We start from the raw sequence: 27,059 nt of genomic DNA on the forward strand, positions 1-27,059 counted from the left end.
GTCAAAAGTTCTATAGATAACGATTCTTTTCCTACTTCAGTAACACGGATTGCGTTTATCTTGTAATTCAACCATCGAAGTTTTGTCTTGAATACTACTAATGTATCTGTAAATAATTTGCTTGTCAAGCCCTTGCATTTAACTAGTAATTTTTCTTTAAATGAATAGTTGATTCTGTATTGCATTTTTGTTGCTGTCTAGAGCTAATATCAACAAACACAACATGTGTTAAATTTTGATTTCATTGTTCAGTCACCTTCATTTAGTTCGTAGTAGATTTAAGAATATATGACTGCTGTGATCCTGTGTCACATAAAGCTCTTGCAGTCCTTCTGTTCTTATTTGCTTCAGTGGATACAGAGTTTGTAAAAGAGCTTCTGTTTGTTCTGTTTGAAAAGGTTACATTTTCATCAACATAGGGAACCTCTGAAATAATCTTTTTTTTAACATTAGACAGTTCAGGACATAATATAGTCATAGTGTTTCTTTTCACAAATTATGCATTGAATATTATCCTAGTAATTTTTTAAAAGGTGCCAGTTCTCAAACATACAAGGTAAGCTTTGTTTTTCCTTAAAATATCCTTTTTTTCCTCAAAAGCATTTTTTGGCCTTTAAAACAATCTTGAGAATAATGTATTTTGCCACTGAATATACAAGTTGGTTGCATAAACTTTAGTACCTGATACTAGATCATTAGCCATCGGGACAGAATTTTCAACTTTTGTATATATTTGATTTTTACCCGAACTGTGAAATTCGCTCCTAGGTAGGAATCCCCCCCAGTCTTTTCTTGATTTCCTTAATTAAGTTATTTTGCACCTCCCAATTTTTCACATTGATAAAGCAAATAAATTGGTTCACCTTTTTTTTTATTAGGGTGCCAGTGATTTTAGTTGGATAATTAAAACCAGTAATTTAAACCATAATTACAATAAGCACTTTTTAAATTCATTGATAAAATCAGATAGTGTCCCTCTTTTTTGTTAAACAGTTGAAAGTATTAAAATGTAATCTAATGTTTTTGAAGCAATTTTTAATCAATGAATATAAAAAAGTAAAAGCTATTTAAAGTAAAATTGTTTAAAATTTTTTTAATAGATCATACTAGTACAATGCATAAAAATATCACTTCCATGTCCATCTAGGATCAGACATAAATCTGATATTGAGTGCAGTAATTTGAAACTAATGGTACATGAAGATGTACTAATGGTGCAAACTAATTGCAACAGGATGATATGACAAGTGGAAAACGTTCCCAGTGCAGTCAGCTGCAGTCAAAAGTTCTATAGATAACGATTCTTTTCCTACTTCAGTAACACGGACTGCGTTTATCTTGTAATTCAACCATCGAAGTTTTGTCTGAATACTACTAATGTACCTGTAAATAATTTGCTTGTCAAGCCCTTGCATTTAACTAGTAATTTTTCTTTAAATGAATAGTTGATTCTGTATTGCATATTTGTTGCTGTCTAGAGCTAATATCAGCGAGATTTCATTGTTCAGTCACCTTCATTTAGTTCATAGTAGATTTAAGAATATATGACAGCTGTGATCCTGTGTCACATAAAGCTCTTGCAGTCCTTCTGTTCTTATTTGCTTCAGTGGATACAGAGTTTGTAAAAGAGCTTCTGTTTGTTTTGTTTTAGAAGGTTACATTTTCATCAACATAGGGAACCTCTGAAATAATCTTTTTATTAACATTAGACAGTTCAGGACATAATATAGTCATAGTGTTTCTTTTCACAAATTATGCATTGAATATTATCCTAGTAATTTTTAAAAGGTGCCAGTTCTCAAACATACAAGGCAAGCTTTGTTTTTCCTTAAAATATCCTTTTTTTCCTCAAAAGCATTTTTTGGCCTTTAAAACAATCTTGAGAATAATGTATTTTGCCACTGAATACACAAGTTGGTTGCATAAACTTTAGTACCTGATACTAGACCATTAGCCATCGGGACAGAATTTTCAACTTTTGTATATATTTGATTTTTACCCGAACTGACTGCATTCCTTTCGAACTATGAAATTCCCTCCTAGGTAGGAATCCCCCCCAGTCTTTTCTTGATTTCCTTAATTAAGTCATTTTGCACCTCCCAATTTTTCACATTGATAAAGCATATAAATTGGTTCACCTTTTTTTTTATTAGGGTGCCAGTGATTTTAGTTGGATAATTAAAACCAGTAATTTAAACCATAATTACAATAAGCACTTTTTAAATTCATTGATAAAATCATAGTGTCCCCCTTTTTTGTTAAACAGTGGAAAGTAATAAAATGTAATCTAATGTTTTTGAAGCAATTTTTAATCAATGAATATAAAAAGTAAAAGCTATTTAAAGTAAAATTGTTTAAAAATTTTTTTAATAGATCATACTAGTACAATGCATAAAAATATCAATTCCATGTCCATCTAGGATCAGACATAAATCTGATATTGAGTGCAGTAATTTGAAACTAATGGTACATGAATTTGAACTAACGGTACATGAAGATGTAGTAATCTTGCAAACTAACTGCAACAGGATGATATGACAAGTGGAAAACGTTCCCAGTGCAGTCAGCTGCAGTCAAAAGTTCTATAGATAACGATTCTTTTCCTACTTCAGTAAGACTGATTGCGTTTATCTTGCAATTCAACCATCGAAGTTTTGTCTTGAATACTACTAATGTACCTGTAAATAATTTGCTTGTCAAGCCCTTGCATTTAACTAGTAATTTTTCTTTAAATGAATAGTTGATTCTGTATTGCATTTTTGTTGCTGTCTAGAGCTATTGTCAGCAAACACAACGTGTTAAATTTTGATTTCATTGTTCAGTCACCGTCATTTAGTTCATAGTAGATTTAAGAATATATGACAGCTGTGATCCTGTGTCACATAAAGCTCTTGCAGTCCTTCTGTTCTTATTTGCTTCAGTGGATACAGAGTTTGTAAAAGAGCTTCTGTTTGTTCTGTTTGAAAAGGTTACATTTTCATCAACATAGGGAACCTCTGAAATAACCTTTTTATTAACATTAGACAGTTCAGGACATAATATAGTCATAGTGTTTCTTTTCACAAATTATGCATTGAATATTATCCTAGTAATTTTTAAAAGGTGCCAGTTCTCCAAACATACAAGGCAAGCTTTGTTTTTCCTTAAAATATCCTTTTTTTCCTCAAAAGCATTTTTTGGCCTTTAAAACAATCTTGAGAATAATGTATTTTGCCACTGAATACACAAGTTGGTTGCATAAACTTTAGTACCTGATACTAGATCATTAGCCATCGGGACAGAATTTTCAACTTTTGTATATATTTGATTTTTACCCGAACTGACTGCATTCCCCCCCCCCGAACTATGAAATTCCCTCCTAGGTAGGAATCCTCCCAGTCTTTTCTTGATTTCCTTAATTAAGTTATTTTGCACCTCCCAATTTTTCACATTGATAAAGCAAATAAATTGGTTCACCTTTTTTTTTTATTAGGGTGCCATTTTTTTTATTAGGGTAATTTTAGTTGGATAATTAAAACCAGTAATTTAAACCATAATTACAATAAGCACATTTTAAATTCATTGATAAAATCAGATAGTTTCCCCCTTTTTTGTTAACCCCTTGAGGACCAGCGCGCCGGAAATGAAACTCAGTCACGGGACCGAACGCTCTGAAACGGAGCGTCACTACCGGCACGCGCATTTTAAGCAGTTAAGCCTAAGTTTGCAAAAAAATTCGTATAAAATCAGCATTTTAATAAAAAGACTCCAAATTTATAAATTATATATATACTATACTTCTATTTAATATGTATTAAAATAAAAAATATAACTTTAATACAAATGAATGAAATATGCAAAAAACTAAAATTATTACTATGCACATGAAAACAAATACTATACACAATAAAACAAAGCTGCAAATATTACAAACACAAAATAAAAAAAGAGGAAATTAAGAATAATAATATATTCTGAATAAAATCGAAATTTAAAAATTCTGCTGTGTGTGATATAGTTCAAAACAAGGATCCACACAGAGTCCAACATTGCATATTTTGCACTCATAATATGGCTAATATTACTCATCCCGCTAATCCGCTGAATGTACTCCCCCATATTCTCCTAATGAAAAAAACAAAGCAATAAACAAGTCACTTGAACTCACACGTGCCCTTTCAAACACCCGTGTTTCCCAGTTTGTTTATATTAACTAGAAGAAATTCTTTCTTCCATTTCACTATTTGATTAACTCATCTATTTCGAAATCTCACTCTGTCAAACCTCAGAAGACAAACGCAATTCTACTCCAACATTTCAACTAATAAACGTTCCATGAATTTCCACAATCTGTCAAAATATAAACATAGTGAGCAATAAATCCCAGCCCTTTAAAGAGCCGTGATTCTCACTTTGTTTACATCAATAAATATATCAAATACAGAAGCATAGAACAGAAACCAATGCCCGTTCATGAAGGTCAAATACCATATGAGTCGACCGTTGTGAAAACCGTTGCCATTTAACGCCATCTAGTAGCATTTAAAAATTCAAATAAAACGTTCCGATTACGCATACGCGACGCTGGTCTCTCCATATCAATTGGAGCTCTTCGCGTGGAAGCGACGCTGGGCTGATAAGAGTGGAATCGCTGCGTCGCGTCCACGCGCCCTTGGTCACGAACGGGTTAAACAGTGGAAAGTATTAAAATGTAATCTAATGTTTTTGAAGCAATTTTTAATCAATGTGTATAAAAAAGTAAAAGCTATTTAAAGTAAAATTGTTTAAAATTTTTTTAATAGATCATACTAGTACAATGCATAAAAATATCACTTCCATGTCCATCTAGGATCAGACATATATCTGATATTGAGTGCAGTAATTTGAAACTAATGGTACATGAATTTGAACTAATGGTACATGAAGATGTATTAATGGTGCAAACTAACTGCAACAGGATGATATGACAAGTGGAAAACGTTCCCAGTGCAGTCAGCTGCAGTCAAAATTTGTATAGATAACGATTCTTTTCCTACTTCAGTAAGACGGATTGCGTTTATCTTGTAATTCAACCATCGAAGTTTTGTCTTGAATACTACTAATGTATCTGTAAATAATTTGCTTGTCAAGCCCTTGCATTTAACTAGTAATTTTTCTTTAAATGAATAGTTGATTCTGTATTGCATTTTTGTTGCTGTCTAGAGCTAATATCAGCAAACACAACATGTGTTAAATTTTGATTTCATTGTTCAGTCACCTTCATTTAGTTCATAGTAGATTTAAGAATATATGACTGCTGTGATCCTGTGTCACATAAAGCTCTTGCAGTCCTTCTGTTCTTATTTGCTTCAGTGGATACAGAGTTTGTAAAAGAGCTTCTGTTTGTTCTGTTTGAAAAGGTTACATTTTCATCAACATAGGGAACCTCTGAAATAATCTTTTTATTAACATTAGACAGTTCAGGACATAATATAGTCATAGTGTTTCTTTTCACAAATTATGCATTGATTATTATCCTAGTAATTTTTTAAAAGGTGCCAGTTCTCAAACATACAAGGCAAGCTTTGTTTTTCCTTAAAATATCCTTTTTTTCCTCAAAAGCATTTTTTGGCCTTTAAAACAATCTTGAGAATAATGTATTTTGCCACTGAATACACAAGTTGGTTGCATAAACTTTAGTACCTGATACTAGATCATTAGCCATCGGGACAGAATTTTCAACTTTTGTATATATTTGATTTTTACCCGAACTATGAAATTCCCTCCTAGGTAGGAATCCCCCCCAGTCTTTTCTTGATTTCCTTAATTAAGTTATTTTGCACCTCCCAATTTTTCACATTGATAAAGCAAATAAATTGGTTCACCTTTTTTTTATTAGGGTGCCAGTGATTTTAGTTGGATAATTAAAACCAGTAATTTAAACCATAATTACAGTAAGCACTTTTTAAATTCATTGATAAAATCAGATAGTGTCCCCCTTTTTTGTTAAACAGTGGAAAGTATTAAAATGTAATCTAATGTTTTTGGAGCAATTTTTAATCAATGAATATAAAAAAGTAAAAGCTATTTAAAGTAAAATTGTTTAAAATTTTTTTAATAGATCATACTAGTACAATGCATAAAAATATCACTTCCATGTCCATCTAGGATCAGACATAAATCTGATATTGAGTGCAGTAATTTGAAACTAATGGTACAGGAATTTGAACTAATGGTACATGAAGATGTACTAATGGTGCAAACTAACTGCAACAGGATGATATGACAAGTCGAAAACGTTCCCAGTGCAGTCAGCTGCAGTCAAAAGTTCTATAGATAACGATTCTTTTCCTACTTCAGTAAGACGGACTGCGTTTATCTTGTAATTCAACCATCGAAGTTTTGTCTTGAATACTACTAATGTACCTGTAAATAATTTGCTTGTCAAGCCCTTGCATTTAACTAGTAATTTTTCTTTAAATGAATAGTTGATTCTGTATTGCATTTTTGTTGCTGTCTAGAGCTAAAATCAGCGAACACAACATGTGTTAAATTTTGATTTCATTGTTCAGTCACCTTCATTTAGTTCATAGTAGATTTAAGAATATATGACTGCTGTGATCCTGTGTCACATAAAGCTCTTGCAGTCCTTCTGTTCTTATTTGCTTCAGTGGATACAGGGTTTGTAAAAGAGCTTCTGTTTGTTCTGTTTGAAAAGGTTACATTTTCATCTACATAGGGATCCTCTGAAATAATCTTTTTATTAACATTAGACAGTTCAGGACATAATATAGTCATAGTGTTTCTTTTCACAAATTATGCATTGAATATTATCCTAGTAATTTTTTAAAAGGTGCCAGTTCTCAAACATACAAGGCAAGCTTTGTTTTTCCTTAAAATATCCTTTTTTTCCTCAAAAGCATTTTTTGGCCTTTAAAACAATCTTGAGAATAATGTATTTTGCCACTGAATACACAAGTTGGTTGCATAAACTTTAGTACCTGATACTAGATCATTAGCCATCGGGACAGAATTTTCAACTTTTGTATATATTTGATTTTTACCCGAACTGACTGCATTCCCCCCGAACTGTGAAATTCCCTCCTAGGTAGGAATCCCCCCCAGTCTTTTCTTGATTTCCTTAATTAAGTTATTTTGCACCTCCCAATTTTTCACATTGATAAAGCAAATAAATTGGTTCACCTTTTTTTTTTATTAGGGTGCCAGTGATTTTCGTTGGATAATTAAAACCAGTAATTTAAACCATAATTACAATAAGCAGTTTTTAAATTCATTGATAAAATCAGATAGTGTCCCCCTTTTTTGTTAAACAGTGGAAAGTATTAAAATGTAATCTAATGTTTTTGAAGCAATTTTTAATCAATGAATATAAAAAAGTGAAAGCTATTTAAATTAAAATTGTTTAAAATTTTTTTAATGAAGTAGTCAATTCAGTGGCCACGTTTGGTTTTGCTCATTTAATTATGGCAGACCACTCGAGGGCTATCTGCATAAGGGAAGGGATGCCTTCATTGATGATTTTGTAAGGCAAACTAGCTTGTACATAGGGAAAACCACAAAAGCAGCCATGCAGCCAGCCCAATCCCTGGGATTCAAACCTCGACTGAACTAAAAGTGTTCAGGAACTTTTCTGCCCAGCCGCTGGCTCTTCTCCCACATCTTAATGGTGAAAATCAGTAGCTCCCATGGGAAAATGCATGAGAAACAAGTAACTGGATGTCACTAAAATCTTAAGCATAGCAAGAACTTCATCAGCTGGAATTGAAAGAATGTTTTTTTACGTCTAGAATTGTATGTAGGAAATTAAAAAATCAGTGGCTTGAAAAGGTAGAAAAACTTTCTAAAGCTCTGAGGGCAGATGGCAGTAATGCAGATATAATGTGATAAACTTTTTTGTAAAAGTTACATTGATTGCGGATATAATTGCCATTCCTGTGGTTACATTTACTCTGTTTACGTAAAAGATGTCCCCTTTGTAGGTGAGGTTTAGTATATAGGCATATGTAAATTTGTGACTAAAGTGACTCTGCAATTTACTAATGCCAGAAAGCTGCCTAGATATTTTATTGATTTTATGTTACTAATTAATAATTTAGCGTTTATATCTGATTATTAATTATAATTTATGTGTAAAAATGTTTATTGCATTTTGTAATATAATAAAATGTTTAATTTCTTTGAAAACCTTTAATGTATACTAATTAATTAATCTAGGGGGGAACCCATTTTTTTATTTTTTAAACTCATGATCATTTTACACCTTTTTCTATATTTGTAGATAAATAATAAGTGAACCGTATCTTATTTTCTTGTAATAAGAGGCTGGTATGTCCAAAAAACCATAAGCCTTAGGCAGACAAGTTTGAATGTTGTCATTGTATCACAGGGTCTGAATTGCCGTCATCAGATTCAAATTAATTATGTCAAATATCTCTGTAGTGTGTCTGCATGGAATTTGCTGGTTTGGAGCTGCTGGTGAATTTAATGAAATACGAGATCTTAAGCTGGTCGCTCAAAGTACCAAACTGCTCTAGAAGTTTAACCCCTTCGAGCCGGGTAGCGAAAACGCGCGTTTATCGCGGAGGCCGGCAGTGTCTTCCGCGAGCGTCTCTCCAGGGCCGGGGGCTTTTTTGCTACTAAGCCTAAATCCATGAAATTTCCGAAGTATCAACGCATTGTTTAATAATGCTGTATAGAGTATTTAAATGGCTTATGCTTTATAGATATTTTTATGTATATACTTTAATTACCTTATTTCTTGTTTAAATGCATATTTTACACATTTTAGTTTAATTACTCACCATTTTATGACTTTTAACATTATACATCTGAAAACTAAATATATTACTTAAAATTCTCTTTTCGTATGAAAAATTTTAAAACAGGGATCTACACACAGTCCTACGTTACATTCCTTGAACTCGTAATAACTCATTTGCCGTTTTGGAGGATTTTTCCGGGAATGTGAACAAACGAAGCATCGTCGTCTCATTTTCTTATCAGTCTTTTCTAACAAAGTTTTGGAAAATGTCTTTCAGTTAATCTTTCAGAATCAATATCAGAATATCAGAATTTCAGAATCAATATCTGAAATATTTTGCATCATTTCTGCTATTTCATGCTCTGTTAAACATTTTCGACGCTTCGACATTGAAACGGTAAAAACAGAAAGAATTCACGTCTAACAAGATCTAATTATTTTCTAAAAACTGAACTGTAAACCGAAATACTCAACGCTTTAGCGCATGTAAAACTTCTACTTACAATAAACAACTACCACATACGAATAAAGTGCGATTTAAAGAGACGTCATAAATCACGCCATTCGGAAACATTTAGTTCCCCCGTTTGTTTATTTATATAATCAAAAACACGTGTATGTGAGTCATGCTTCTCTCATTTCGAGTAGAAAGTCTAATGTACATGTATCTGAAACCATATGGGCATACAGTGCCATCTTGTGGCAGAAATTATAGTTTGAAAAACGTTCCAAGGTACTGGCACAAATACGTGACAGTCGGTAGAGAATGCAACAATGCTTTGGCATGCCTGCGTGTCGGCCAGTAGATAAGTGTGTTCGTTGCTGGCACGTATACGTGACAGTCGGCGTGAAGGGGTTAAAAATTTATTTTGGTTCCATGTTAAGTATTGCATTTGAAAAGAGCAGAAGCATGATAAATTTCCTTACAAATCAAGTTATCACAATTTTTAAGTTCTATCAAGTTTAAATGTGTATATAACTAATATTACTATTTATAGGTTTGGCATTGTTGATGACAAGAATGAGTTGGTTTTATTTGGTACGTTAAATCCATCTGTTCGTAAGAGACCACCATCTGAGTGCTATATCTGCAAGTGGGATACTAAGCAGTTTTCCTTGGTCAAAATTGCTGCTGTAGGAACTGATATGCTATCTGTCATGGCAATAAGTGATAATGGCCGTTTCATTGCATTAGGAACACAAGACGGATCTGTAAAAATGTATATAGCTTTTAATTTGCAAGTATGTTTCTTTTATTGTTTTCTATCTGAAAACTTAAAACTACTAATTTTATTCTCTTGCATTAGTGTATTTAAATGAGCTGTAATGCATGCTGTTTTATATGTGTACATTTTATAATTATGTAACTGTGTTATTTAATATTTCTGTTTGTTTTTCAGCTTGTATATAGTGTTGATCGTGTACATAACATTTTTGTGACAGGCTTGGAATTTTTGCCTTCTTGTGACGAGTCTCGTAGAATAACTGGTGGTCATGAGGCATCTTTAATTAGTATTTCTGTTGATAACCATATTATTATTCATCACATTCCTGAAAGAGCATCAATGAGTATTTTGACTATAATTACATTATTTATCCTGACATTGTTGTTCGTCTTTGTAATTATGGACTTCTTCAATTTGTGAAATGTAGCATATGTACTTTGTATATGTACCATGCAGAATGTACAAATATTTTATGAAATATGTTATTTTAATGTGAATATTTTAATTTCAATTTTACATGTGTATATATTTTAATTTGGCTGACTATTAGCATATTTAGATATATATGTGTGTTGTGTATGTGTCTTGTATAATTTTGAATTTAAAGCAACTGCATATAAGCATGTGAACTTTTTTTTTTTTTTTTTTTTTTTTTTGCTGTGTTTGGTATTAGACATTTTAATGTACAGAATGCAAAATAAAGATTGATTTGTATTTGATGTCTAAGTGTGTAATCTCTAACTATTATAGCAAGATGTAATTAAAAATATTTCATTTGTTTTGGACTATTATAACCATTTATTACATGTACAAAAGTAAGCTTGCTGTGCAATAAAGAATGAGATTAAATCAATTTAAACTGTGAAATTACACATTTTTACTTAGCCAATTGTTAGGAGTGAACTTATTATTCAGCATGTCTTTCTAAATTTTAATATTACTTATGCTACTTTTGGAATAGATATTTCTTGATTAAAATTTTCATTACAGTTTAGCTTCATTTTTCAAAAAAATATTATACTTGTAGAAATCGGATTTACATATTGATTACTGTATAAACCATGAATAATTCTCAAATAGCATATCAGAAATGCTTGGGACTCAATTGTTTATATATGCTGGCAGTAGTTGGATAACAAATTTCCTGATACAGGCAGAATTAAATCCGTCACATAATATGATCTTGAGAGTAATGGTGCGTGTGCTTTTTTACATAAAAAAATATCCATAGAACCTTGGATTTATTGAGACTTAGTTCAGAAATTTTAAACAGCATTTTGATCAAGAGAAATGTGTAGCTGACAATCCAAAGCCAGTGCACTAGAAAATGTGATCAGTGTAGATTGTAAATAAAAGTTAATTTTGTATCAGTGATCTAGTGCATTGTGAAGCCTAATAAACTGTAAATGCTAGTTGTGTAACTTTCTCCAAATTACTTACTTCTGTTTGTTTTTATTTTAAAAATGTTTCATCTAAATTGGAGGATCTAAAAAAGTGAACTATAGTCGATAATTAAGTTTAAAGGATCATTTTTAGGCAAGAATATTGCTAATGCAAGAATGTAAATTTGGATATAAAGCAAAAACACTGTTAACAAAAAATATAGTTTCTGAACTGTAAAATATTTAAATTCATAAAAATGTTTTCAATTTTAATATGAAGTTGATTGTGATAGATGACTTTTAATTCCAATGCTTCCAAAAGGAAGAAAAAGGGAAAACAGAATTCCAAAGGAAATGAAATGAAACACTAAAATTCATTTAAAACATTAATTAGAACATATTTTGGTATCTAAATATGAGTAGCACATATTTATCAAATGCCTTTTTCCGCTTCTTTTTTTAAAGATTCTTTTGAGCTGGGGAAGTTAATAGTCACAGTTTGATTCTTTCCATGATCCAAAACAAATCCCATGAAATGAATCAGTTGAACACTTTTTTATGGTTTTCCCCTATATGTAACGTAAGTATGAGCCATTTTGACTTAGAAAATCATCCACATAGGATTCCCTTGAGTGCAGTGTTCTCTTAAAAGAAATTTGGAAAAATTTTCACGTTAATTTCAAAATGTTATTAGAAAAATTATACTTTGAGTTTAAAAAGTTGAAAAAAATTCATTTAGATTTTTTTAGGTCGAAAAATTTTCACTTTAATTTTTTTAGGAAGAAAAATCTCCACTTTTAGTTTGTTTATGTGAAAACTCATGTTAATTTCAAAATGTAAGAGGGAAAAGTTACACTTTGATTTTAAAAAGTCAAAAATATTCATTTAGATTATTTTAGGTTGAAAAAATTTCACGTTAATGTTTTTAGGAAGGAAAACATTTTTTATTGGTTGCAGTATACTTCGTTATCGTTTTAACCTTTTTTTGCTTGAGTTGTAATATTTCTGAACATGGATCTTCAGAAAACGAAATCCCTCCGATTTATCAAATTCCAAGTGTAGAATACAGTCTTTAAACAGAATATTTTAGTATAAGTAAATGTATTATAGATAAAAAAAATAAGATTAAAAATACTTCATTATTTTTCATGCCCTATTCCTGAAACTGGTTAAGGTTCTCACGCCTGACTTGTCCCATTCGAGGCATTATCAGAAAATATATTCATTTCTTGTTTATGTTTTCCATGCTCAGATACTAATTTTGTTGGAAATCTGACATTTTTTCCCCCTTCTTAGATGTTATATTTCATTGTTGCTCTTTGGCTTGTTAGGAAGTTTTTTCATTGATATTGCATATCTCTCCTATACGTCTGCGACTGTTCTAATAAATTACATTACCAACTAGTGTAAATACTATCCATAGATATTTGGTATTTTCTTAAATGTTTGCTTAATCTGAAAAGGAAAAATGCAACATATGTGCTGAATAGGGCCTTAGAATGTCCTCCAAGAATGCATCTTTTCACAGTCCTTTGCATGCTTTTCCGTTTTTATCAGTTAGGTTCATTCCATTCCTATTTTACATGAAGTTTGTGAAGCATTTCTGTTTGAATACTTGCACTGGAATTTTTTCTAACTGAATTTATAGTACGTGGTTCTAAGAATACAGCTGGTTAAAGAAGAAAATGTGTTGATTACTTTATGGAATATATTTTATTTATATTATGTATGATCTTCAGGAGAAATTAAATGTTATATATACTCTAAGAATTATTTGGCTCCAGTGTTTAATTAATGTTTTTTTTTTTTTTTGTTTTTTGTAATGTGGTCTTTTTTAAATTAACTCGTACTAAAATGTATTAAAAGTTCATTTAAGTTACCGATGTTGGACCATGATATGTAGTTCATGTCAATATTATATGTTTTGTATGGTATTTATGCAAAATGTTTTTGATATCTGCGAAAAATTAAATATCAGATGTTCTTGAAAGATCTGTAAGAACTAAGTAATGTCAGTTTGAAATGTGTATCTTCAGTTAAATTGAATATATTAAAGTTAAGTTGGATTATTATTTGGAATTCATGTCAATATTTCCTCTTGTGCAGGATTTTATTTGCTATGTATCATAATTTAAAAATTTTTCTCAAAAAGCTGTAAGGGTTCAGTGTTTGTCAATTTGAAATGCGTATCTTAAGTTAGAAAAAATATATTAAAAAGCTTTCAGACTTGTAAAAATAATGATCCTACTATTTGAAGGGGAAAAAAAAAATATTCCGAGCTAAGAAATTTTTATATTCTAAGTTGGGAAAAAGATGACAAAGTTTCACTTGCATGACTGAATATTAATTCCATGTGTATTATAGACATTTCTGTTTAGATGTTTCACACAAATATGGCTATTCATACCTGCCAACTTTTACGAATTTTTCGTAAATCTTACGAAAATGCGTTTGTCTTTACGATTATACGATCATAATCCATTTTTTACGATTTTTTTTCTTTTTCAAGTGCTTTTAGTGATTTTTGTCGAAATTTTAGAATTTTTCGCCATTTCAGCGATTTTCGCCAATTGCATCATGTTTTACCGCCAACCACCGACTACTTCGAATCCATTAACCTGCGGTTTCTCCAAACTCTCCACTTAACCAGCCAATCCAATGCGCTGAACTTGTTTCTCCCACTCTTTTCTTTGTGGGTGCCAGATTATTTTTTGCGCGTTCGCTTCAGCAGCAAGGGAATTACTCAGCGAGCGTGGATTGTCGCGTTCTTTTTTTTTTTTTCTTTGCACGTGCTACGAATTTTCGTAATATGTCGTTGTTACGAAATGAGTTCAAAAAAACCGTAGTGTCAATATTTTCGGCCTGCCTGCAAAGCCGAGTTTCCAACAATTAAAGAATCCTTCAAAGGAAATAACTATGCATTTTGCAACGTGTGCGTGTGTGACTTCATAATAAGTCACGGTGGAAGAAGCGACATTGTGAAGCATGTTAAGTCTAAAAAGCATGAAGTTAATGCTTCGGCTTCGACAACGTCAAAGAAAGTGGATGATTTTTTCTACGAATTCGGATGCCGATGTCATTTTGGCAGAGTGTTTGTTTACTGCATTCCTCATTGAACACAACGTGCCGCTAAGCGCTGTTCTGGAGAAGATAGACTTGATGTCCTCGTTGGTACCTTAAAAAGAATAAAAAGAGCTGATGGAACACCAAAATATGGTAGAATAGCAAGAGTTTTATGTGCTATTCTCGCAATTCCACACGGTAATGCTGAGTGCGAGAGAGTCTTCAGTGTTGTGAAGAAAAACAAAACTATATTTCGTTTTTCAATTTCACCAAAAACTCTAGAAAACATTTTAATTGCTAAATGTTATGAGGAAACTAATAGTTATGACAGGAAATTTTCCAAATAATTTTTGGCTAAAGCCAAAAAATGCACTCTAAATTCATTGCAATAATTTTTTTGTGTAACATTAAGTTCTTGTTTTATGTTTCCTAATAAATTTTTTATTTACTACTTAATTGAGATTTACTAATGTAAGTACAATTTTCTTTTTTCTATTTGTATAAATTGTTATTTTTTTAATATCAAAGCATGATATTAATTCTTCGTGTTCTTCTGAATTTTGGAGAAATCTTCTGAATTTTTATCTTTAGAGGTTGGCAGATATGTGTTTTGAATTTAAAATATTTCATTACAATGTGGATATTCTTCTGTGTAGTTAAAAATTCTGTAGCTTGTTAAGAAATTAAGGATGTGTTAAGATCAAATATAGCAGTGTTTGTGAAGGTCTGCGGTAAATGGTGGGATCATATTAAGAATCCGAGTGACGTTTTCACATGATGGAGATCAAGGTTTGGCATATTTTTGGTGATTTAAATACCATGTATACAAGAAAATCCAAGATATTTTTGAAAAAAATTTCAAAGATTCAATCTGTGGTAGTAATATAAATTAATCCTCCTGCTCAATAAAAATGAGTATTCTGAATATATTCATGTAAGTGTCTGTAGTGTAAAATAATAAGAAATGAAATGCTGTTGGTACGTATGAGACTGGGGTAGACAATAACAAGAAACTTAGTATTTTTTTGTATGTATTTGAACGAAACTGGCTAGAGATGTCCATATGTTAGTTCAAGTAGATTTTATGTCATGAAAATTTATTATTTATGAATTATAATTTTTAATTCAAAGTCAGTAGATCTTTAAAAATTCCGTGTAAGTCTTTTTTTTTTTTTTTTTTTTTTCCCTTTTCTTTTTAGGGAAAAACGAATTGGAAATATTAACAGGGATACGTTTAGAAAACATGATAAAAGTTATAAAGTTTAAAATTTAATTTTTTTGAAACGTTTCGTGAATCCTTTGAATAAAAGTAAGATGTGTAAAATAGAATCCGCGATGTGTTGTATAGTGTTTCAAAATGTTAGTATAATACATTAGAAGAGAATTTGGGTAGTTTAAATATTAGTAGTGTTAAAAAAAACTAAGAAATATAATATACCAATTAAACTATATAGATACTTATTGGTTTAAATTTACAGAAAATATTATCCGTGAAAGCCTCTAGAGGGAAATTATATGCACGTAAATTCCAGCTTCAATTTCATAGACAGAGAAATATATATTTAGCTTTGCGCTTAGAGAAATGGAGGTGTAACATCAATAAATATTTAAAACAAGGGAAACGATAAGAAGGGCGGGGGAACTAGAGAAGAAAAATTCTTCACAGAATTTTAAAAAAAAAACTTTTTATATAAAAAGAAAATTTTAAAATTAATTTTTGAAGTAAAATATAGGAAGGGAAAAAGACGGAGTTTGTAAGAAATAGAAAAAAAAAAAAAAAAAAAATCGTATGAAAATAAATATAACTTTTGTAAAACAAATAAAGTGAAAAATGTAAAAAACGGAAAGGAAAGATTAAACTGAAGGGGGGGAAAAAAACTTTTGTAAAATAAAAAGAGAAAAAAATTAAAATTGTGAAAACGTATTGCTTTTATAAAATCTATTACATATTAAACGTAGGGGAAAAGAATATAAAACATAAAAATGTGGAAAGAAAATAAAATCTTATTATTGTATGTAAAAAGTATGATGTGAAAATTAGTAAATTTAATTTAACGGTGAGAAGAAAATTACGTAAATTATGTTTGTAATATAAAGAAATGAGAAAGAGAAATTTAGGTTAAGAAAACAGGCTTTCTCAGTTTTAAGATCTGCATCCAAAGCTTAATCAATTTGTTTTCTTCTTTAGTATTATCAGAAAAAGCACCTTTGAACTACATCCCAACATATAAATTAAGCCAGGATAACATAGAGTTATTCTTTCTTAGACTCTGTGGTGGATTTAATAACAATCCAACTGCTCTTCTTCTGCTTATAAAAAAGTGTTATTGAAAAGCGGAGCTAAAAAGTTCCTCCAACAGTAATTGCCTTCCTCAGGCAAATATACCAATACTCAATATCAGCAGTTTCATCTCATCTCAACAAACTATGAATTTAACATCAAACGAACAACGTCTCCAAGAGAATGATAATTCGTCACCTATTAGCTATTAATTCTGAAGAATATGATTACATTTTTCATCCAAATGCTTAAAGTTTATGGGCAGAACAAATAGTTTATTACATATCTGGTTATGTGGTCCACAGAATTTCTGCAAAAATTAAGTGTGCTTCTTGTGTAAGTATATTGTCAGAAAACTACTGTAAATCGCTCATTTGTTATAAAAATAAAGGATACTTAATTTATCCATTAGCCGATGTTTTTAAAATTTGCAAGTCCTGTGAAGAAGCATTTAGGTATGTTTTGAACTTGAATGGTGGAAAAATTATTAAGCAGAAATACAGCACATTAAGAATAGAAATATAAGTATTAAATAAACTGGACGGACAAAGGCTGTTTATATCTTTAAATGAACATCTGCTTGAAATTGATCCATTGCATAACCATATTTTACATTTAATATGAGCAGTCATTAAACAATATTTGCAAATAAGATACACTTATTTTTGCAAAAATATTGTGAACAATTCAGTATCTATGCGTCAGTTGTATATAAAACTTATCTTATTTCAGTGTCAGTGATTAACGGAGTTGTAAGGGAAAAAATAAATTTGTCTTTCTTTTTTAAAATTTTATTTAGTTTTATGTTTAATTGACGATTAAATTTAATACAAAATTATGAATGAAAAACCTTTGTTATTCAGTACATGTACTTGAGTAGTGGTCTGGTATTTTTGAAAGAGTTTCAAGACATGAAAAAAGCATCATCAATGTTACTAATCGGTATATCAATACACTTTGCATATCGTTATCTTCTGGATTACGTCACAGTATGAAAATTTCAGGTAACTGAATTTAAATCAATTAGTTGTTTTAAAAAACTGAAGCAACATTATACAGAGTAAGGCAATCAAGATCGCGATCTGATGACAGTGAGGTTAATGTTTAAGTGGGAATTGGATAGTTATTATTTATTATATTATCAGAGAATTATTAAACTGGGTAAAAGAGGTATTGAGTGCTCTGCCAAAATATATTTAGTAGAAGATTAGAATTTTATAATGAATGTATCCTAAAACGTGTTTTAAGTCAAAAATTTGAAACTTGATGGCTAAATATAAATATAAAATTATGCATGTTAAAATATTTATAATTAGGCACGTAGGTCAGGTTAAGTTTTTATTAAATAGAGTAAGGCATACAAGGGCTATCTGCCTAAAGGGAGAGATGCCGTCGTGGAGGAATTTCGAAGAAAAACTGACCTTTGAGTGGGTATTAAAAATAATGCATATAATTTTCATTCAAATTTTGTTTATGCATATTTCTTAGGTAAAAATTTCTGATATATGGTAAATTACTTTACTCGAAAAATATACTGAATGTACAGAAATTGAGGATTTGCACACGCCGAAAATGAGAAATATGAAATACATATGCTTGCAAAAAGCATGTATCTGCCTTTAACAAAATATGTAAATATTTATTAAACGATTTATAAATGTATTTGGAAATGAATGATTTATTCATTCATAAACTCCTGTGAAAGTTACTGTGAAGAAAGCTAGTTATTAAATATATCTAAATATATAATAACCTTAACATTTAATTGTAATTATAAATTGAAATTAAGTTGACAAATACGTTTATAAAACTATTTAAGCAAGAACTGTTCGTACTGGAAAGCAATCTGTTAAAAGGTATTGTAAAACAAATTCTATGAGATGCGTACTTAAGGAAGTAGTAAAGAAGAGTTAGAATATGTATTGCTGAAATGAATGGTAAAAATCTGATAAGTAAAATTAAAAGAATTAGTCCCTTACATTTTATTACTCAGTTACAAGTTTTAAATAATATTTAAAAAATCCTTTTTTTATTTCCTTTCAGAAATATTTAGGAAAAGTTAACTACATGGAAATCAGCACCAATATTTAACGTATTTCACTATTAAGAAACTAAGAAATCATCTCATATTTGAGAAAGTATTTTAGGAAGAAACTCTATAAATAGAAAAGAAATAATGCATAATTTTAATTTTAATAATACAATAAACTTTGATCTTAATTTTTGTAATCTTTAACCGAATAAAATTGTATTACCTTATAAGGTATTTCTCCCGCCTTCATAGCGTGCCTTCGTGGTGTAGTGTTTCTGCACAACTGAGCCGGTACTTCAGAGGACCGTGGTTCGATTCCCGACGAAGGCGGTTGCTAATTTTTCATCTTGCCTGCTTCCAAAAAATACCTAATGTCTCTACAGTGGCGACCGAACTAAAAGGGTCTTGGATGATGATTCTCCACACCCAGGATTTGGCGATTGGGTCCCCTAAAATCACCAGTCCTTTAAAAGGGGGAGTATATAAGGTATTTCTCCCACCTTCCTAGCGTGCCTTCGTGGTGTAGTGGTTCTGCACGCTGGGCCGGTTACAGAGATCCGTGGTTCGATTCCCGGCGAAGGCGGTTGCTATTTTTCATCTTTCCTGCTTTCAAAAAATACCTAATGTCTCTACAACTTTAAATTTTTTCCTAATGTAATTAACTAAAACTTATGAAAATATTTCTTTCAAATTAAACTGCTCTGTGAAAAGTATAGCATTTAATCCCGTTCAGAATGAAATGTTGTTTAAAAATGTATTCTTTTGACATAGTTAGAACTCTGAAATATTGTAGCAGAAGAAAATATATACATTTATATGTATATTTACTACGTAATTGCAAAATGTTTACATCCGATCGTGTCAAAACCCATTCATCCCCCTTAATGGTAAGTCACTGAATGTTTTGGTCTCCACGAAGGGGGCAGTGCTTCAGAACAGTGTATGGGGAAAAGCAGTTAGTGCCTGCCTACCTCCATGGTAAAAATAGTTAGCAGAATCTTTATGTGCCTATCCTGCCTAAAGAAGTAGATTTTAAACTGCCACTTCCGACTGAAATTCTTTTAGTGCCAGTCTTCTTTGCCAGTTGCGAGATTCAGCAGTTATTTCTTCCCCAATATGCACAGTATCTGTCATTCGTAAATTTGTAATGCAAGCTGTCAAAACTGCCCAATACGATGCGCAACTGGAATGTGAGCTGAGCTGATTAATGACCATCGAAAGGTTAATTTAATACAGTAAAAGGTTAGGGTAAGGGAATCTCAGCTGCCACAAAGTGGGTCCTATAAATATTTTATATGTGGATTCATCATGTCACCATTTTTTACAATTAATCAGTACTAAATGCAGTAATAAAAGCAATGAATTATGTTTCATTGTGTAAGCACGCTCCGTGATTAATTTTTAATCGAGCAGAGGCTTCAAAAATTCTTAGGAATTTTGGAAAAGTCAGCTAATTAAAAAGCAAGTCTAATTGTATTTTGGGAAAGTGGCATAGAATGTGTTGATTATATGCAAGAAAGCCACAACTTGTGTCTTCATTAAATTTAATACAGTGAATCCTGTTCTGCATGGTGAAGCAACCACTTTCATTTCTTTGAAAAATTAGCGGATCAGTTGCTAAATATCATTGTGAAAGATGAAAACATTCGTTACACCAAGAAGTCAAACAAATGGTTATAGTCACTTATCTTAGAAATATACAAGAAAAAATATTGTAATCTTGTAGAGAAGTATTGCATGGGTGATAAAACAGAATGTAGAAAATCATTGGCCATTGACAGCTTAGATGCTGTGAAGAATGAATCTTTTTCTCATTAAGCAAAAATACTTTAACACTATTTTCAGAAATTTCATATTACATATTACATGTCACACTATCAACGTCTCTTATAAGTCCATGAAACCAGTTTCTGAATGTTGTCCTCTTCACAGGTGGTTCTTATCTCTGTTGCAGATGGAGAAGGAAAGGAAATAGTTTATAGTGCAAAAACAAGAATTCAAATGCAAGCTTATGTTATTTTATTCACATTATTCGTAAAATTTAGATTAAATTCAGTTGGGGAATAATTCGTAAGTGTAATTTTTTTTCATTTAAATAAATAAACTATTTTTACGTGCGTACGGGTTCGTAATAGATTGACTGCACAATCTCATGAAAAGTTAACAACATTTATTCTTAGCACAAAAACTAAAACAAAATGCTGAAATTTTCCCTCACAGATATTCGTACAATATCACACAGTAGTTATACTTTAAACTACTAAAACGTGAAATAGAACACAATTCAAAGCGCAGAGAAAGGTAATCCGATCTCAGAATTACAGCAGCTAAGTAAGCAACAACAATTTAGTACACAAATAAACTGAGATGTTTCTCTCCGCCTTTTTAATGTCACGAGAAGGTTCTCGTAATTTCTGTTTTCTCGAGGTTTCTGGAAAGCAAAAGAGTAGAATTACGAGGTACCTATTTATTAAATGCGCGTGCTGCTGAATTTTTACTTTCTAAGCGTAGCTTTCTCTTAAAACTCGTCACGCGCTGCATTGCATGGGGAAATAAAATAATTTTAATTACAATTCTACTAAAAATAGCTAACTAAATACAAAATCTGTCCCTTCCCAAGGACTGCAGGTCCCGGGCAGTACAATCCATGGACAGGAAGCTAAACTTACAACTAAGGCATCAATGCAATAATAAACATTACATTACAATAACAAATAACATAAACAATAATTCCAATAAATAACTTAAAACAAATTAAATACTAAACACAAATCAAATAAAAATTTAGAAACTAAAAGGACCATGATCTTGTACTATTTACAATTATATACACTATGTACCATAGTAAGGAGCTAACTTGTCGTAATGAAGGCTTAGAGTTCGATGACTTACGGTTCCGAACCACGACGTTATTCAACCTGTTTAGGACTGTGTACGGACCATCTCAAGGTGACTGTAGTTTCGGACAGAGTGCTTTCCGTCAAGTCGGATTCGTATCGGTCGTATCGGGTCTTCATCTTTTCCGTCGCCAAGACTCGCTCTCGTGCAAAATTGTGCATCAGTTCAAACTGGGCCTGGAGATCTTGGATGTATTTCTCAGGCAATAAAGGCGCATTCGGAGGGCGACCAAACAAGAGGTCACAAAGTAGACGAAAGTCACGACCGAAGAGCATTTGAGATGGGGAATAGCCGGTAGTCTTGTGGACAGCACTGCTGTAAGCCAGTAAAAACAGTGGTAACTTTTTGTCCCAGTACTGTTGGTTTCTGGAAACCACTAATTAGAGGTTATTAAGGATGGTTCGATTAAACCCCTCTACCATGTCGTCCGACTGGAGATGTAAAGGCGTCGTTTGGGTTTTGTCAATGCCGAGTAGCTTGCAAAGTTCTTTGATTACAGTCGAGATAAAATTCTTTTCTTGCTCGGAATGTAACTGAAGAAGCACTCCGAACCTGGAAATCCACCTCTGCTACTGTGACAGCCTGTTGATGAGGAATAGGATATGCTTCAGGCCACTTGGTGAAGTAATCATTGACAACGAGGATGTATTTGTTGCCATCAGTAGTTGATGGCAGAGGTCCTAAGATGTCAAAGGCGATACGTTCAAAAGGCGCTCCTACGTTGTAACGTTGCAACTTGCCTCGGCTGCGTTTCTTCGGTCTTTTCCGACCCGCACAGGCATCGCAAGATCGTCAAACTGTTTCGACCCTGTCGCTTCAAACTGGCTCGACCAACGTCTGAAGACGAGCGGGAGAAAACATCTTAAAGATCTTGAATGACACGTTCGGCAGCATTCCTCTCTTCATCATTTAGTGCGCATTCTGCAATAACCCCGATGTAATTCTCTCTGAAGACACGGATTCTGGGATGTTACTGTTTCTATCAATGCTGGTTAGTGGAGTACATGCTGCAACCACTTCACCTTTCGTTTGTCAGTTACATTGGCAACTCTCACCGGGATACCGGTCCTTGATAGGTCGACGAGTGCTGAGGCTACTAGTACTCCTTTTGGGCTGTTACAGTTCTTGGGATATTCTGTGATGCCGTCGCGGAAATTTCCGGTTTCGTTTATGGATCCAGGAAGAAAAAATTTTGCTCTTCCTGATAATGATATTGTGTTGTGCTATGGTTTTGTGGACAGATTTAACTCCTTCATCATTAATTCCGAATAAGGCTATATCCTCAGAGGCAGAATGTAATTTGTTATTTTGATGTCGAAGGATAAATTGTATTCTTCCAAGTATGCAAGTATCCAAGTTCCAAGTCCAATCCAAGTATGCAAGGATCTGTAAACTGTGCCACATATGCCGTGTGATGTAGGCACCACTTCCAAACGTGATGTTAACGTCTAATTTCCCCTCGATTTTGATCTCGCGGGACACTGAAGGGTAACGCAGGGCGGCGTCCAGATGAGTTTGCCTTTCAATTGCTGAGCCACATCTTTTCGAATGATGTTAACATTGGCTCCTGTAATCGACGGTCATATTGCAAGGAACTTCATTGATATGCCCCATAATGAAAAGTCCATTACTGCCGTCTCTCACTGCAGAAATCTGAAGCGCTTTAAACTGGGGATTTTCATCATCTGGCAACCTCCGCCCCGTGAGATGGTCACTAATTAGTTTCCCTGCTTCTTGCTAGGATCGGTCTTAACATCCGTGCTCTGGAATGTTCTGCAGTTTCTTCGTGTGTGGCCCTCAACACCGCAGTTCCAGCACTGAAGGGTCGGTTTCTTGCCACTAATATTTCTTCTCAAGGGATTGAATTGTCTAGTTAAATCGTCTAGACGAGCAGTGATTCAAACCCCTGGCTTCTGGACTTGAGCAGCTCTGATTAGGTGGCGGCCTCTACGAGTTGCTTCCTGCGCTGTTTCGAATTTCATGGCGTACGCTAGAGCGCTTTTTAAATCCTTCACATCCGCTATTCTCAGAGCTTTCTGTATTTCGGAATCCCGGATATCATCCATTAAGTACTGCAGGGACAGGATTTTCCTCGTTTCTCTCGGGCACTCTGTAAGGGCGAGGTGAGACAGCTTTTTAACATCCATGGCGAGCTCCTGGAGTGTTTCGGTGGGCTACTCTTGAAAGGATTTTAATTGAAGCCGGCCATAGTCTTTGAAACATTTCTCCCCGAACGCAGTTCCAAAGCGCTGGACAGAGCTTCGAAATCTAGCCTTTGGTTTCTAAAGGAATATCTAATTTAAAGGATATCCGCTGCGTGTGCTCTCAAAAAAGTGGCGAGATGACAGGCCTTAGCTTGGGAATCCCATCCATTCGCATCCGCAACTAGAGAAAATTGTGTCTTATGTACTTGCCAGGAGGTCTTCCCATCATACGTGGGTAGCTTCCGAACGGACGAGCAGGCATCGGTAAAAATTTAAAACTGTAAGAATTGCTTCCTGCTTTTGCTATGTATTTCGTTCTTTAGCGTGTCAACTTCTTTGCGGACGACAGCAGAAACTCTGTCTTCAATTTGTTCAGTATGTCCTTGAACTGCAGAAATTCTTTCTTCAGTTGTTGTTCGATTTGTTGTTGGACGGCCGAATCTCTTCCTTCGATTCGTTGCTCCACAGCAGAAACTCTCTGTTCTTTTTATTTCCTCAGAGAAGAAACTATTTCTTCAATGTGTCCAACTTTATTTTCAACAGCGTCTATTCTGCCTTCCATAGCCTCCAATTTGTTTTCCTATTATGCAGGTAATTTCATTTTTTATTTCCTCTTGAACTGCTTCAGTCTGTTCTTGAATGGCTTCCATCTCTATTTTAACGGATTCTTCCACCTTTTTTTGAACCGCTTTCATCAGGCTTTAACGGAATCTTGACCCACTTTCATCTCTACTTTAACGGAGTCCATCTCCTCTTTAACAGAATCTTTCATGTCTTCTTTAAATGATGCTTGGCTAGCTTCCATATTTTCTTAGAATGTAGCAAACGCAGTGACGAGCTGTCTCAGTTGTTCTTCCATCGCTTTAGTGATTGGCATTTAGTCCCACTTCTTGCACCAAAATGTGTTGTGTGCGTATGGATTCGTAATAGATTGAATGCACTAGTCTGATGAAAAGTTAATAAAATTTCTTCTTATCACTATGCTGAAATTCTTCCTCACAGGAAAATGCTAAAATTCGTAATAAAAAGAAAATGATGAAATTTTTTATCACAGATATTCGTACAATATCACGTATTAGTTATATTTTAAATTATTGTAACGTTAAATAGAACACAATTCAAAGCGCAGAGAAAGCTAATCCGATTTCAAAATTACAGCAGCTAAGTAAACAATAACAACTGAACTGAAATGTTTCTCTCCGCCTTTCTAATGTCACGAGAAGGTTCTCGTAATTTCTGTTTTCTCGAGGTTTCTGGAAAGCAAAAGAGTAGAAATACGAGATACATATTTACTAAATGCGTGTGCTCCTGACATTTTACTTTTTAAGCTCAGCTTCCTCTTAAAACTCTTCCGCGCTGCACTGCACGGGAAAATAAAACAATTTTAATTACAATTCTACTAAAAATAGCTAACTAAATACAAAATCCTAACAGTATAAATTTTAAATGAATACCATTTGGATCATATCATCAGACCAGTTCTCAAAACTGGGGCAGAACTGCATACAAGACCTCTACGGCCTGCAGGTAACGATGCTGCCTGCGAGCATGCACTGCATGATCTGCCACTTCTGTGACCGCATATGTTGCTTATCTGATCACTGCTACTGTAATTGCTCCAGATTAGTGGCATTTTTCGCCAATTTAGCATTGTGCGTGTTGATTTTAATTGGGGGATCCATCCGGCTAAAAGTGAAACCGTTAATTAGAATGTTCCGTTATTAATGATTATGAATTATTGTTTGTCGTCCAAAAATCTGATGATTCTAAACCAAATCATATCGCAAATATTGCTGTTGGGGAAAAAAAAAAAAAAAAAAAAAAAAAAAAAAAGAACATTCAAAAGACAAAATATTTTTTTGCTTGTGGTGCATTGTGCATGTATCATAAGTGAAAGATACTGAATTTTAAATATTAAGAAAAGATATCTGCCTGTTGGAAATCTGTCTTTCCTTTAGCCAAGTCCATCGTACCCGAAGGCGACATAGTTGTTTGGGTACGAGGTTCCGGATGAAAACTTACAAAGTGTTGAAGATAAATTTAAAGTAGAATTCTTCTTCTACACGTAAGACATTGCTATTCGTTCTGTAGAACAAGGATTTGAACTTATTCCGAAACACGGAGCATATTTTAGTTTCCTGTACGACATAGGAACCCTCAGAAAGTTTTCAAATGGAAAAATTTTAAATGCAAAGACCTGCAGCTAAAACTCACAAATTCGAATGATCTTATCGCTTTTGAACTGTCAGATGTGTCAAAAACATATTATTCCTGTAGCAGAGTTCCTTTTACCACTTTAGAATATATACAACAAAATCTTGATTGCTTTCGACATACTGAAGTGGCACTTCGAATCCTGATGTCCTTTCCTGCAACACTGGCAAGAGAAAAGAGATCTTTTTCAGAATTAAAACACATAAAAACTTGTTTAAGATCTTCTATAATGGAGACTAGGCTGACAAATCTTGCTCTAATTTCTATACAGCAAGATTTAATTAAAGAAATTGATCTTTCTGTCTATCTTCGAAAGTTTTTGGAAATGGAGGCAAGGAGAATATGTTAAAAGTATTATAGGTAAAATTATATAATAAATGTTATTGTCTAGGTAAAAAATAATTTCAAAATAAATATTTACACATATTTTGGTTAAGCTGAAAATTTAGGTTGGTGTCATTTCTTTGCTTTATGTAAGTGTAATGAGCATTCCGTTTTCTAGCATTAATAAGATTTTAAAAAAATGCACTAAATAAATTAATGACAAAATTCTGTGGGAAAGAACTTGTGAGGTATTTCTCTCGCCTTCCTAGCGTGGCTTCGTGGTGTAGTGGTCAGCACACTGAGGCGGTATTTCAGAAGTCCGTGGTTCGATTCCCGGCGAAGGCCGTTGCTAATTTTTCATCTCTCTTGCTTCCAAAAAATACCCAATGTCTCTACAGTGGCGCCCGAACTAAAAGGGTTGTGAATGATGACTCTCCACACCTAGGATTTGGCGATTGGGTCCCCCCAAAACCCCAGTTGCCCTTTAAAAGGGAGAGTATGTAAGGTATTTCTCCCACCCTCCTAGCGTGCCTTCGTGGTGTAGCGGTCAGCACACTGAGCCGGTATTTCAGAGGTCCGTGGTTCGATTCCCAGCGAAGGCGTTGCTAATTTTTCATCTCTTCTGCTTCCAAAAATTACCTGATGTCTTTAGAAACTAAAACAAAACCGTAAAAAAAGTTAGCTTTAAATATGTC

At 33.0% G+C, this 27,059-nt stretch overlaps 1 protein-coding gene across 3 annotated transcripts in view; it reads left to right on the forward strand.

Moving 5' to 3' along the window:
* The window catches only part of LOC118201201 (guanine nucleotide-exchange factor SEC12), a 142,696-nt gene extending 129,276 nt beyond the window's left edge, over positions 1 to 13,420 (forward strand). For all 3 annotated transcript variants that reach the window (XM_085807127.1, XM_085807126.1, XM_085807125.1), the window contains 2 exons: positions 9,739 to 9,982; positions 10,141 to 13,420. In XM_085807127.1, coding sequence (XP_085663253.1) covers positions 9,739 to 9,982; positions 10,141 to 10,386 — 490 coding nt within the window. In that variant the 3' untranslated portion in view covers positions 10,387 to 13,420. The remainder of the gene's footprint in view (positions 1 to 9,738; positions 9,983 to 10,140) is intronic.
* Positions 13,421 to 27,059: the final 13,639 nt, after the last annotated feature.

This window comes from Stegodyphus dumicola, chromosome X1, assembly GCF_044657685.1.
Source record: "Stegodyphus dumicola isolate Sdum_Otavi_A_Nest chromosome X1, ASM4465768v1".
Taxonomy (NCBI): Eukaryota; Metazoa; Arthropoda; class Arachnida; order Araneae; family Eresidae; genus Stegodyphus; species Stegodyphus dumicola.